Raw genomic sequence first — 14,346 nt, 5'->3', positions numbered from 1 at the left:
GCTGTGCGTCCCGTGACGTCTCCATCACCAAGCGGTTTTCCCAAATCCAACTCAGCCTGGATCATTTCTCGTGTCCTCTTCTTTTTCCCCACATCCAAGTAATGATCTGACCTGCTGACATGTTTGCTCCATTTAACACCGCTCGCCCCTCACTCCACGCTGTTCGCTGTTTGATTGCGTCATCACACACCGTTATTAATTGTTCGTCTTTTTCCCCAATTATTCCACTGAACACCGAAAGTGGTTTTTTTTGCTATTTTAGGCCGAACAATTTCGGTTACCGAACATTTGGTGCATCACTAGTTTCCGTTCTTGGAGCAATTCAGTAAAATGCAGTTTCTAAGGCGTATAATATGTTTCCAAGCTTTTCTGAATCCTTCCACGGACCTAATAGATCCTGTAAAAGTAAAACAAGCACTGAGCATCGTGTCCATCATGACAAGTGCTGCTTCTGTTCGGTCACATTTTTAAAAGCTGTAGTAATCCAGGGGCTTGAGTAAAGGGCAACCAGACATTTTCCTTAGTTGGAGTTGTTTCACCTTTCAACCAGAAGACTTCTTCAGTTCCGGCTGGTGCAGAGTTTCAGGATTGTAAACTGTGGTTGCAACATTCAAGCTTAGTAGAGCCATAGGAGCGTTGTCAATTGTTTTCCTTCCGGGCCAACGAGTGAGATGCTTTAATCAGGTGACTTATGGTGTGACTATTTGTTAAACCGCCTGCTGAAGTTGCTTTGAGTGCTGGATAGATGAAACCTGAGGCTCTGCTTAATTTTGTGCTGTGGTAAATTTTGTTTGTCACCTTTGACATACAGTATATTGCTGGTTTTGAACAAGCTAACATCTTAAGTTATTATATATTTATTCAGCTGCCTCTATGGATCACTTTTGTGGATTATTGTCTCACTTAATGACTACCTCATTTTGCTGATGATGCTCTTTTTAGTCTTTTATTGAATATTTGGCTCTTATTTATTTTTTTAATAGGTTTTGACTCTCCAGTAGCGAATTCCTTCAACCACCGGATACCCAGGACCGAGCCGAACAGCAGTCCCAGGTCTCGTCTCTACTCTCCAGGCTATAAATCCTGAAAAGGGATTTCTAAATGATTTAAAATAAGATCACCGTAGGCCATTAATGGACACAGACCGCGCTGTTGTTCCTCAACATAAATGTTGTAGGATGTGAAGTAAATCTGTGTTTGATTTTTTTATTTTTGAATGTTGGTACTAAAGCTTAAGAGAAACTTTGTTTAAAAAAAAAAAAATAAATAAATAAAAAAAAATTAAAAGATTGTCATAGGGCTATTTCCAATTTTCTTTGTATGTTTTCGTATGGCGCATGTGTGTGTATAAATAAGTTTATATATCTGTACAGAAATACATAAGCGGTATGTATTTTTGCAGTTTGCCATGGAAATAGTTTTTGTACAAAGCCACTTCATTATTGACTGACATGTTTTGAAGAATCCAAACCAAATCAGTAAGCTTATGGTTTACAAAAATGTGTTTTTTTTGTGTGTGTGTTTGGCATTTATATGTGTGCTACTTATATTTAACCTGTAAAAGTTGGTGACTCAGGAGAAATGGCATTCTTGTTTGACAGAAAAGAAACTGAAACTTTTCTGAGCTTAAAATGACCTTTTTCATGTAGTAGTTTAATTTGTTGAAAAGCTCTGAATCCATCCACTGAATCCATCCTTAACGGTGAAAACCCTTTCAGGTGTGTAAAACCCCAACTTTGAAAAGGTTGGTTTGTTTCATAACTGGGCATTTTAAAGGGAATTGAACTTCCCAGTTCTTCAACCTGTCTGCCTTTTTGAGCCACGGTCCATGCAACATGTTTGATTAATGTGAATAGGCTACAAAATGTGAACAGTCATTGAGTTTTCATCTACTGTTGGTGTTTGTTCTGTCCAAAAACACCCAAATGAACCGGCCTCATTTCTGCAAATGTGACTTTTCTCTTTCTGTTCATTTGTACGTCCTATATTTCCACAAAGATGACAGTAGCATTGTTGAATAGCTGTGACATCCAGGTTTTTTTTTAAGCATATGACTGATAATTTTGTGATGGATTTGTATTTGTTTGATCAGTTGTATCTGAGACTCATGGCCATGCCTTGCTATCATATCCCAAGAGCTTTCAGTAGATGAGACGATTGTTGCTTGTGTGAGATTTGCTTGCCTTTTGCTAATTAAAGTTTTTATGTTTTATGTTCATTGTTTGTTGAATCAGAATGATATATCAAAAACAAATTTGTCTGAAAGATTTACTGTTAATTATTTTATCTTCACAAAGTGACATTTACAAGACTTAACATCTTCCAACAAAGATGACGTGGCCTATGGAAGGACTTTGGTGAAATATGGTTTGTGAATGTCAAATACAGCTGGAACCTTAAACTGAAAACTGGCAGTGCTGATTTTTCATTCAACTATGAATTTATGCATCAGTGGCACCTCATTAACATTTATACATTTTCATCCTGCTCTTTTACTCTTCAATATTTACGATATTGTTTTATATTTAAAAAAGAAAAACAGCTACTGTACATATAAATGTTTCTTACTGGCATCTAGCGTATTGAAGGGAGAACACACTCCCCTCCCTCTCCAAACACAGAAGTGAGTGTGACTCTACCAGACACCCTGAACACATGCAAAGATCTTCAAACTATGTCTCCCACGTTGGTCGCACTCCTCTGAACTGGGATGTCGAGTACGAGTCACCTGGCTCATTTGTATGCCCTTCAGCAGCAGCGTCCGTGGCAAAAACTACAAAACAGTGTTATGTAGGTGAGCAGACTTAAATCTACACTGTAGTCTGTGTAGAAGCACCAACATGTGTTGTTGCATACTTGAGCTCCGTGGACCTCTGATTAACTCAAATTAATATTTTCACATTTACACTAACTAGGGTTGCACTGATTAATTTAAATGTTACAACAAAATATTAAGAAAAAGAAAAAGGTCTCAACCAAAGTGACTCTTATTTTGCTGAAGTCTAAAGGCTCTTAAAAAAAAAAATTAAATAGCCTCCTTTTTTAAGAAACCGTTTTAGATTCCAGCTAAATACAGATCATTTGCCATTTTTGTTTGTGAAATGCCAAAACTGATTTTCAAAGTATTCTAGAAATTCTAACAATTCCTAATTTCAGCTCAAGTGTAATTAAAAAAATCACTCGTACGTAAAACACTGCTTCCTATAGAGACTAACACTGAGCGGTATCCAGTATATATAGCTCTATATAGCTTTAGTGTCTCCATTTACTCCCACATGCTCCTTATTTGTCAGAGGGGGGTTCTGGGCAGATGGAGCCCCAGGTCACGCCTGAGAGAGGTTTATGAGAAAGCTCCAGATGTGTAGCTCAGGCTATGGCCATAACCTAAGCTCAGGAGTATTCAAGATGCTGGCCAGCCAAAGAAAAGAAAACATGTCAACTGCTGTTATGTTGTGTTGTGTACTGAAACAAATTGAGCACTGCCTGACTACAACAACTGCTTGTATGAAACCCTGGTAAGCACAGCAGCAAAAACACTACTCCTGACTTAACTGTCCACTTCACTTAAAATGCACTGAATTGCAAAAATGGAGATGACCATTTTTAATTTACTTCCACGAACGGTGGCACATGGGCGTTAAACGTGACTGCACAGTGTATCTATACTGATTAAGAGTCATTATCTGGGCTACAGTGACACTCAATTTATTTTCTCCATTAAGGCACGCAGGTTGCTCATACCCCTCCTGTCCGCCTGTCGAGCTGATCCGGCAGTGGCGGTGGTGTGAAGGGAAGATCGCTACAGTGCCAGAGCACTTACCGTGTTGTCAGTTGAGCTGATCAGTGAGGTGGGTCTGAATGAAACCTGATAAAAATGGGAAAACTGCTCCTGCAGGGTCTGCAGGGGCCACATGGATAAAGCAGCAGTATCTTGAGCAAAGAGTCGACGGCTGCTTCGATTAACTTAATGAAAACTGCATCATTGCTGTAATGTACTGAAACATACTGGCTTTTAAGAGTGATAAGGTGCATCATTTTCACTGGGAGTATTCCTAAGGAAATGATATAACTCAAACTTCATAAGGCTTCATCTAAATTGTTGCAGAGACACATCTGAGGAAACTCCATAGTCTATATTAATGAATGGAATTGAAAAGTTTGTGTATTTCAAAAAATATCACAACAATGAGTAAATTATATTTTTTTTGTTAAAGATTCATCACTCATGCATGTCACATCTCTGTGAGGTGGTTGTGGGCTCCAATGAGACTATTTGGCATCTGCACACACCCTGCCCTCTTACCCATCACAACTGGAAAGTGTTTTATAAGGCCGGATGACAGGTTTTGTTTCAGTTTGTGTTTAGAAGTGGCTACTGCAGTCATCATCAACGAGTCAAGAGTTCAAGCTGAAGGTTTGTATGATGGATAGAATGTGTGGTCAGATACAGTAACTTTGGGTTAGAGAATATTAGATTAGATTGAACTGTTGCCCTGAGCTGTAAAACAGACATTATCCAAGACTCAGTATTAAAACCAAAAGCGCTACAAGTTTCAAGACAAAACAATGATATTCCACCCATTCGATATCTGTTCCTGCTGCTTATTTAGAGTCGCGTAGGTCTGCTGGTGCCGACACCAGCTGTCTTCCAGTGAAAGGCCGGGGCACAACAACAGCGTGTCACATGACGCAAATGTATCAGACATGCAACAGTAAACATGACAACAAACTGTAAAACAACATCCCAGAGGACAATGGAACTTAACAAAACACAAATTCAGACAGGAAACAAAACCATACGTGCTTTGTACATGTAAATGTGTTTTGAACTTTTTTTTGTTATGCGTCGTCTAATAATGTAGTTTTTGGTTTATTTTGGATTTTGGATTTATGTTTGGTGGTTTAATTTTGTCACAGGTTGCTGTGTTTTTGTAGTTTCATTTTATGCATTCACCCCAAGTCCAAACTCCTAATTTCTGATGCATTTCTGGTTATGTTGCTGTATGAATATTTTCTTATATGTAGATGGTCTGCACGTAGCATATTTTTAACCATGTTTTAGTGCTACAAACATATTGTTGGACAATTGGGAAATTCAGTGTCCTGCCTAAGGACATTTCCAGTGAGACCACCACTGAGCTTCAGTAAAATGTGCTTTTCTGTTTTTGTTGTGCTTTTGGTTTAGTTGTTATGTTTTGTTCTAATATTCATTTTGTTTTGCACCTCAGGGCTACGGCGTGTTTAGCTATTAATAGCTGTGGACTTCCTCTTGGTTGGCATATAATGACCCACCTCGGCCCCCTACTAGAGAGAAAAACATCATGTTCTTCACGTTCACATGTCCTTAAACGGTTGCCCATATCTGATTTGACACTGCTCTGCTTCCACATTAAAATTCTGTTTTATCACATTATCCAAGTGCAGCCTTCAAGTGGTGCATGATTTTGGGTTAAAAAAATGGGATCAAAAGAAAATAAGAAGTGCAGCAGTACATGTTGCTCTGATAAAATAAAGCCAGTAAAGGATAGGGTGTTCACAAATGCAGGAGGCAGAACCAGTAATCCAAATTGCCATCATTGCTTGGTCTCTGTCATTGATTTGCCTCTCAGGTCCTGCACAGATATCAGCAACAACACATCCTGGGGGTGTTTGTGAATGGCTGATTGGTTGTCCTTCCGTGCTGGTGAGTTTTGCATTGAAACCCCTGTCAGAGCAATGGAGACCAGCAGGGAAATGGGATGGGCAACCGGTCAAACTTCAGCATCAGTCTTGTTTGACAGAACCATACTGCGCTCAGCCTGTGCAGAGCCGCAACCTCCTTCTACACATGCAGAAAAAACTGCAACGGCACCATCTATTGCAATTATATCATTAGAGGGAACAAAGTCTGCTGTGTCATATTTAAAATGGCAATAGACGGACAGCACAGTAAACAACTCTGCAGGGGGGGGGGGGGGGGGGGGGGGCAGCAGCCTGTTACCAGACTGAGACGGAAATTTAAGCACATACAGGTCTAGAAAGCTACGGAGGAGTATTAGGACCATGCAGGAGAAAAAATATTTGAGAGGGGAAGACTTTTTTTTTATTGTGCACTTCAAGAAAAAAGTCGAAATGTCGAGAAAAAAGTCGAAATGTTGAGATTAATGTTGAAATACAATTTCGAGAAAAAAGTCGAAATGTAGAGAATAATGTTGAAATACAATTTCGAGAAAAAAGTCGAAATGTCGACATTTTTTCTCAACATTTCGACTTTTTTCCCGAAATTGTACTTCGACATTAATCTCGACATTTCGACTATTTTCTCGACATTTCGACTTTTTTCTCAACATTTCGACTTTTTTCTTGACATTTTGACTTTTTTCTCAAAGTGCATAATGAAAAAAAATTCTTCCTCCTCTAAAATATTATTTTTATTTTTCTCCTGCCTGGCCCTAATACTTACGGAAGAGTATTAAAAAATCATGCTTAAAAATCATGCAGGAGAAAAAATATTTGAGAGGGGAAGATTTTTTTTTTTATTGTGCACATTTCGAAAAAAGTCGAAATGTCGAGAAAAAAGTCGAAATGTCGAGATTAATGTTGAAGTAGGCTACAATTTCGAGAAAAAAGTCGAAATGTCGAGAAAAATCTCGAAATGTGGAGATTAATGTTGAAATACAATTTCGAGGAAAAAGTCGAAATGTCGAGATTAATGTTGAAATACAATGTCAAGAATAAAGTCAAAATTTCGCCTTTTTTCTCAACATTTCAACTTTTTTCTCGAAGTGCATAATGAAAAAAAATGTTCCTCCTCTAAAATATTATTTTAATTTTTCTCCTGCCTGGCCCTAATACTCTTCCGTAAATACTCTGCAAAGTTAAATACTAATTCAAAATTTTCTATATGAAAAAAATCTAATTTTTTTGTATGAAAAATTTCAAAAATAAAATAAAAAATAAAAATTATAATAGGCGATTAGACAAATAGCTGCAAAAGCATTTGTTTGCAGTGACCTGCGGACTGATAAACTTGAAAACCCCGCCTAGTGGACAGCCAGCGTGTGTTTACCGAGTCACGGGAGCCGCATGGAGCGGGAGGAGCGGGAGGTGACAGAGCCATGACGGCGGGACAGCAGCACGCAGGCGGCGGAGCCTCGATCCGTGCACTCCTATTCTGATTCCTGTTCATTTTTTTTCTTCCCTGCCCAGTTTTATAGTCGCGTTTAGAGCTAGTTTTGAGTCCCTGGGAGCGTATCCGGTTCGGAATGATCCCCCTCGCCGACTTAAAAACAATGACGAAACGTAAAAGGCGCAATCTCCCGGATTGTTGCGCCTGAACCCCCGAGCGGACCAGCGGACTCCGGCGCCGTCTCCGCCGGCTCCGCGGCTTCACCACGACGGGGAGGAAGAGCGAGGGAGGGAGGGACGACATGGAGAGCCCGACTGAGAATCCCGCCAGGGCTGCGGAATATCTGAAGGAGCTTAACAAGATTATTGAGACCCAGCAGGAGTTGCTGGAGCGGCAGAGAGGGAGGATCGAGGAGCTGGAGCAGCAAGTGTCCGCCGTGCGGGAGCAGTACCAGCGACACCTGGCCACCTGCCGGCTGCAGGGCAGCAGCCCGCTGGGGGCCATACGGGAGCACGAAAAGTAAGGCTTTACCGCGTATAATGTTGCTTTGTGGAAGTTTAATAGTCTGGATTTAACTATCTTAATTCTGTTTGTATTATTAATTTTTTTTAAAGTTGTGAATTGTTCTTAATTAGAAGCGGCTGCGCCGTCATCCGCAGTTCCTTAAACCTGAATTATGGTTCTGCGTTAAATAGACGGCGTAGGGTACGGCGTAGGGTACGCGGAGCCCTGCGCCGTAGGCTCTGCGTTGGTGTAACGCAGAACCATAAATCAGCCTTTAAGCAAAGCTTATGACCTGATGTGAAAATGCGTATAGGAAAACCTCACCATGGCAACCAGCATCCAAAACACTCGCACTCAAAACATAGACAACACAAAGACTGACTGGCAATGGTCTGTATTGCACAAACACGATTTATACTTTTTTTTGTGTGTATAACTGCTTTTTTTTCTTCATTTTTCTAATTTCTCTTGTTATGTGACATTGAATGAATGAATGAATGAATGAATGAATGAATGAATGAATGAATGAATGAAGTTTATTCAGTCATTGCAACACAAAACAACACCAAAAAAACATTGTACACAGCATTAACTTTTCATACAAAACCAAAAAAATGTGTTGAACAATAACTGAAAAGGCATAGGTTGAAGCAAAATGCTTATAAAAGCCTATCCTATAGTACCAACTTTCTATTTTTGGCTACCGACCTCCAGAAAACCAAAAAGAGAATAGAAAAGCAAAGAAACAACAAAAGGCAAAGAAACAATAGAAAAGCAAAGAAACATTAACAGATGGTCAATTGCACTTATAAGCTTCAAAAATAGCTTTACAAACCATTTTCTTAAATACAACAAAAGAATGACATGTTTTTAAATTTATGTTAGCATCATTCCAGAATTTAACTCCAGTGATGGAGACACATCTTCTTTTCATACCTTTTTTAGCTATATTTCACAGTATGGTCTGTTTCAATTACTGTAGCTTCTGTAGTAAAATCACTCACAGATTAATAATAGCTTTTTCGTGAGACTGGACAGACGTGGCTGTGTTTGTGAAAGGCAATATCCTTCCTAAATCCGCTGAAAAAAAAAAAAAAGTACATACTTGGGATAAATCCATAATACAGCTGTGCTTTAGGACAGGCGATGGGTTAAGCCAGGGCAGGGGGATGTAACAGAGCATCTGTTGGTGGCCCTGCTAAAGACCTTGGTAGTCAGACACTGCCCTGCTGCTGTGCTCAGCCTCCTTGAGCTGTATCTCAAATGTGTCTCAGCATGTAGATATTTAACTCAGCTTGTGACAGCCTGGATAGATCATGTGATCATGCTTGACCTTTCCCTCCAGGGGCATGTTGGTGTCATGGGGATCAGTGGCAGCAAATCAATATTGTTGACTCAGGGACTGTGTGTCTTTGCTGGCTGATAAAAGCAGACTCATGAGATTAGAACACTGACCTTTAGCATACTCCATCTCTAAATCTCACTGGGGTATGATGAGGTATTTTGTGTGATTTTTCTGGAAATAAGTCTGTCACTCGCTCATTCTGTTTTGCGGCTGTATCCAAACACTATCTGAGTCCAGTTGTGGTTTATATGGCAGAGTAGATGTTACTTAATCAGATCCCTGGTGGAAATGTGATATCTCTTAGCAATGTAAAGTTTGGGTCATGGATGGTAAAAAATGTAAAATGCTAGTTAAGAGCAGTGGATAATGACTCTAAGATCTGGAAAGGTCATTTTAGCAGATAGAAAATGGGATTTAATTACTATAGAGTGGTTGGTAATTAAACCCTCTAGACATTTAGAGGGTTTATGGTACATGGCACATGGTATCAGCGGCCAACAAAAGAAACCAGGATATCTTTTCTGTAGTTTCCTCATTTTTTTTCTCAGGGTTCCCCATGAATACTTAGTCTGGGACGTCCTGCTTATCTTGCTTTGCATTCCTTCTTTGTGAGATAGAACAGGAAAGCAAAAAAAAAAAAACACCCAAAAAACAAAACAACCGTACAACCCCCCTCAGAAAAAAACAACAAAAAACACTTAATAGCCTTGGCTATTTGTGAAGATGTGGGTATTAATCCCAGCCATCAGCTTAATTTTAAAACGTGATACATTTTTGTTGTCCTGCAGTTTCCACAGCTCATTTTACTACCCAGAACTTATGATTGTGGACCAAAACAAAGGCTAAATTAAACTGACCTGTCTTCTCTTTTGAGCAACATTGGCTTTAAAATAATAATGCGTATCACAGTTGCATTATCAAAAAAAAAAAAACACTCCCATAAAGATAAGAGATCACATGCCTGAATATCAACATAAGGTGATGCTAATGTTGTGTGAACAGACCATGGCTTTGCCTTTTTGTCCAGGTCATGAATATTATGCATGTTCGTGGAGACGAAGCACATCCGTCTTCCACTGATATGATAATCTCAGATTTTGTCTTTTTAACAAAATGCCAGGAATGTAGAGAAACCTCTGCTTGTGATGTAAAGCATGTTGCTTCGCCTCCCACTGTGATACTTGTCATTCTAGTTATGTGATGAATAACTGCTGAGCACTAAGTTTAGAAAAGAGATGAATATCTTTGCAGTTACACAAACTGCCTTTAACCAATCATGTTGTCCAAAAAAGGGAAAACCTCCTCTGGAAGAATAAAATTGAATTAAAGAAAGAGTACCTTTTGCTATTTTGTCAGGAATTAAAGAAGAATATTATGTATTAAATGATTAGGGCATTAAATGTCACATTCATATGGAAAGTGTGAAGCTCAGGTGTGTCTAATTATAAGTTTAAAATAGGGTGACAAAATTACCAGTACATCTAAATCTCATTACATTTTCCGTGGTTAATCTACACTGAAGTGTTGAATGTCTTAATGCTAAATTATCTAAACTGTCATCTGGCTCTTAGATTAATATTTGCTACTCACACACAAGAGCGTTATCCTACCTCTCATGTCACCTGGAGCTTTGCATGAGCTAATCCTAGTCAGGGAGATCTTAGTACTTAAAACCTGATTACGATTAGAAGTTGTTTTTTTGAAATGCTACCTAGTACACTTTAATATTTTGTATATACATCTGCAAAATCATGAGCTATGTTTTGTTCTAAAGGTGCTGAGTTACCCCCTTTAGAGCTCAACTTTTGACTCTTTTTCCTTGCAGTCACCATAGATTTGGAGTATCTGTGAGGGATTCATGATGCAACAAGTACTGTTAAAATTTGCATACTGGAAAAACTGAAATAAAAACATTACGGAACACCTAAAAATAATTGACCACCTTGAAATAAAAGGTATATTTATTAATACCCTCAGACAGGTGATGAACATCAGAACTCCCAACAGTACCTCCAACCTCTGTAAAGGTTTGGATCCTCCTCAAAACTGGCAATGCCCCTTTTTGGAAATGCCTTTGGGTCCATGTACAGTATACTGAAAAAATAAAAAGAAAATTACGCAAATAAACAGATTACTGCGATTCCTTCAAAACTTGAGTGTTGGAGTTATCCCAGGCAGGCAAACCCTTGAAATTCCGTGGTAGATGGAACAATATGCTTTTTATGTTGTTTTTGTGCCTCTCCCCCCACTGTAACCACCTCTGTATGACCTCAGATGCCTCACAGGGCTGAGGGATCATGTTGGGCATATCTCTGTGCTTTATGTGAGCCTAAGAATGACCCCCCCCCTCACATATCGTCAGTCCAAGCTGCAAGCGCCCTCTCAGGTTTGAACCAGATGAAGGCCATGTAGCTGAGACTAATATGGTAAACTGCTGAACTCATCCGGACTGTTAAACCTCCTATCAGGAAGAAAATCAGCTTTGACGCGTTCACATTGTGCATTATGCTGATGTTTTAGTCTTTTACTTCTGTAGTTTCAATATAATAATTGCATTACATCTGGAACTTGTGGAATATTTACAATTAATTGTGCATTTTTATTCTCAATATGCGTCTTAATATGGTTCACGTACAATATCAGTGTGGAACTTTATCCCTGTTTTTCTTCCTCTTTTGAATTCATATTTTCCACCTGATAGCAAGTGTTTGCATGCAGAAACAGTATGACTTGGTTATCTTATCACATAGTTATTTTTGTGTGCTGTTTGTTTATAGTGTAAGTAGATAGTGATGAGCTGTCCTGTCTGCTCCAGTTTGTCCTCCACTAAGATGTCATCTGAAGGTTCATGTTAGAAAGAAGTGAATGAAAGGAAAAGGACAATAAAAAAATGATATTGAGAGATTGTCTTCTATGGAAAGATACATTAGTTTGTTAGTATAAAGTATTTTAACAGTATTTGTGATGAAAGGTATTCTTGTATGATGCAAGGGAGGTTAGTGTTTTAATCTGAGTGCATCACTGATCTGAACCTGCCCCTGGGGCTTAGGATGTAATAGTGCCTGCAAATGCTTTCATTTCTCATTTCAGAGCTGGCAGATAAACATGCTTGTCCACATTTAACATTCAAACTTTGTCCTAGTCCCATATGGCCAACTGAATGTAAACAATATTTGGTATTCTGACACGATTGCTGGAGAGAGAAGTTCTTCAGCAGTGGATGGAAAACAGCTGATATGTCATTTTCTGTTTTCATAATATGTGCTAAGGGTCTATGGATGTTTTTTTTTTTTATCTACAAGCTGGAGTATATTGCTTTGGCATATTATGCCGTACCAACGAGGGATATTTGTCGTTTGTTGCCGGATTATAGAAATATACTCTACCAGGAGAGTGTCAACTCTGCATACTATAATAGTAGCAGCTTTTTTTTTGCCAGTTATTGTTTTTCATTTGGATAGTCATTTAAATGTATTATGAATCTAAGTCAGTGCAGGATCGTAAGTAGTCTTGAGTAATCAATTATGAATAAATGACATACAAAATCACTGAAAAGTTCCAGTTTACGTCTCGTTAATACCCACATGAGAGCTTCAGTGCTGATCAATAAGCAGCAAAACTGTGGGGTTGTTGAGTCTTTGCCACGATGTGTGCCAAGACATCCTGACTCCTTTCCCTTTATACAGGCTCTTCAGGCAGGCTATACATACATTATCCTCATGTTTTGTTGAGTGATTTATCACTCATATTTAGCAGCAACTAAACTGTAATTGCTTTGATCCTCAAGCCCTGTAGTTTAATGTGTTTAGCAAGTTAGAACAGCTGCATAATTATGCAAATATTTTTTTTTGGTGGAAGAAGAATGTTTAAAAGTGTCTTTACTCTGCAACCTAATTTCCAACAAAAGTCAGATGGTTGTCTAAAAGATAAACACAATGCATTAATTTAATAATGAATCAAACTCTATATCAAAAAGAACAAAGTATTTTCATTTTCAGTTTGATACTAAAGACATTTTTAACACACGTTATCACAAATGTTTACCACTGTGTTGCATCTGCTCTTTTGACAACACTCAAGACGCATTTGAGAAGTATGGAGACCAATCTCCTTAAAACTTTTTTTTTAAACTAATTTTTTGCATGTAAAAACGAAGCCTTTATGTTAACCTTGTAAAGTAGTATTGATGTTTCTGGACTCAGAAGCATCTGGGGTGGGCCAAAGGTGAAGTGTGGTCAGACGACCTGGTACTCTAGACATATTTGGGGGAAAATGGACAGTGTTCAGTCTGGATCTAAGATGAAAAGGATAGTCCGCACTGTTAAAATACAAAAAGCCAGGTCCTGTGATGCTCTGGAGTTGTAAGTGTCCTTGGCACGTCTCTTGCACTTTTGTGACGTCAGTATTAATGCAAACGATAACATTGAGATAATAGAGCAATATACAACACCCTTTCAGGAACATCCATATGTTTTTTTTCACAACATGACAATCAGGAAAAAGCATTCATCAGAAATGATAAAGCCATGGCTGAGGAAGAATACGGTCCAGTTCCTAGACCGTATAGTTTCTGGTGTGCCTGCAGTTCTGATCAGAGACTATTTAGCGGAGCTTAATTGCTTATTATCCTCAATGTCAGAAGGCATTTTAAATTGCATGGGAAGAAATGTCACACTGTTTTTTTTACAATTTTAATTGTTTTCATAATATGTTGGTAAAGTAAGTGTTACATTTCCCGTTCCTGGCTGAGACAGGTCATTGTTTTGTCATTTAGACACAATGATTGTGTTTTTAACTTTTCATAAAGCTTTTTATGAATTTCATAACCTGTACTGTGATTTTTACAGGGATCCTTTTTTAGTTTCACGAAAAATTGACAAAATGTGATACTTGAGTAGTTTTGATATAGTTCAAAAATACTGATGTTCAATATAGTTGCATAATGAAACTTTAGTGAGTTCAAATTAGATTTCACCCTAATTTGTTGAATAGACACGAATGATCATCCTTTAATAATGTGGATTGCTTCAAATTATTGTCTTAAGAAAATTGTTCTTTTAGTAGAGCTTGAGCGAAATATTTGTCATCGCAGTACTGTTTCATTATTGGATGCTTGAAATGAACACGATGACCTACATGTCTGAGTCTGGAAACAATAAGTGGATTTAACAGTGAGATGAATAAATGTGAAAAGTTTTTGAAAAATCTGCATTCTTGTAGAATTTGATGCAAGCAGGATGATTAACAAAACAATTGTTGATAAGTTGGCCACAAAAACATACAATCCCAGCTGGGACATAAGTTTTAACATTTGTTTTAAGTTGTTGACATTGGCCTGTGCTGTTACCTCCTGAAAATCCCTGGGGGTTTTATAATTGCCTTCTTTTTT

At 38.4% G+C, this 14,346-nt stretch overlaps 2 protein-coding genes across 4 annotated transcripts in view; both read left to right on the top strand.

Annotated features, from left to right (window-relative positions):
• The window catches only part of nup210 (nucleoporin 210), a 39,443-nt gene extending 37,035 nt beyond the window's left edge, over nucleotides 1-2,408 (top strand). The window contains exon 40 of the mRNA XM_061735832.1: nucleotides 984-2,408. Coding sequence (XP_061591816.1) covers nucleotides 984-1,087 — 104 coding nt within the window. The 3' untranslated portion in view covers nucleotides 1,088-2,408. The remainder of the gene's footprint in view (nucleotides 1-983) is intronic.
• A 4,661-nt stretch (nucleotides 2,409-7,069) lies between these two features.
• LOC133457016 (IQ motif and SEC7 domain-containing protein 1-like) overlaps nucleotides 7,070-14,346 on the top strand; it is a 107,047-nt gene continuing 99,770 nt past the window's right edge. The window contains exon 1 of one of the 3 annotated variants that reach the window (XM_061735829.1): nucleotides 7,070-7,627. In XM_061735829.1, the coding sequence (XP_061591813.1) occupies nucleotides 7,410-7,627 (218 nt within the window). In that variant the 5' untranslated portion in view covers nucleotides 7,070-7,409. The remainder of the gene's footprint in view (nucleotides 7,628-14,346) is intronic. The other 2 variants (XM_061735821.1, XM_061735822.1) reach the window with 2 other exon arrangements.

The sequence above is a fragment of the Cololabis saira genome, chromosome 12, assembly GCF_033807715.1.
Source record: "Cololabis saira isolate AMF1-May2022 chromosome 12, fColSai1.1, whole genome shotgun sequence".
In the NCBI taxonomy this organism is placed as follows: Eukaryota; Metazoa; Chordata; class Actinopteri; order Beloniformes; family Belonidae; genus Cololabis; species Cololabis saira.
This window is presented reverse-complemented; position numbering and strand designations above follow the sequence as displayed.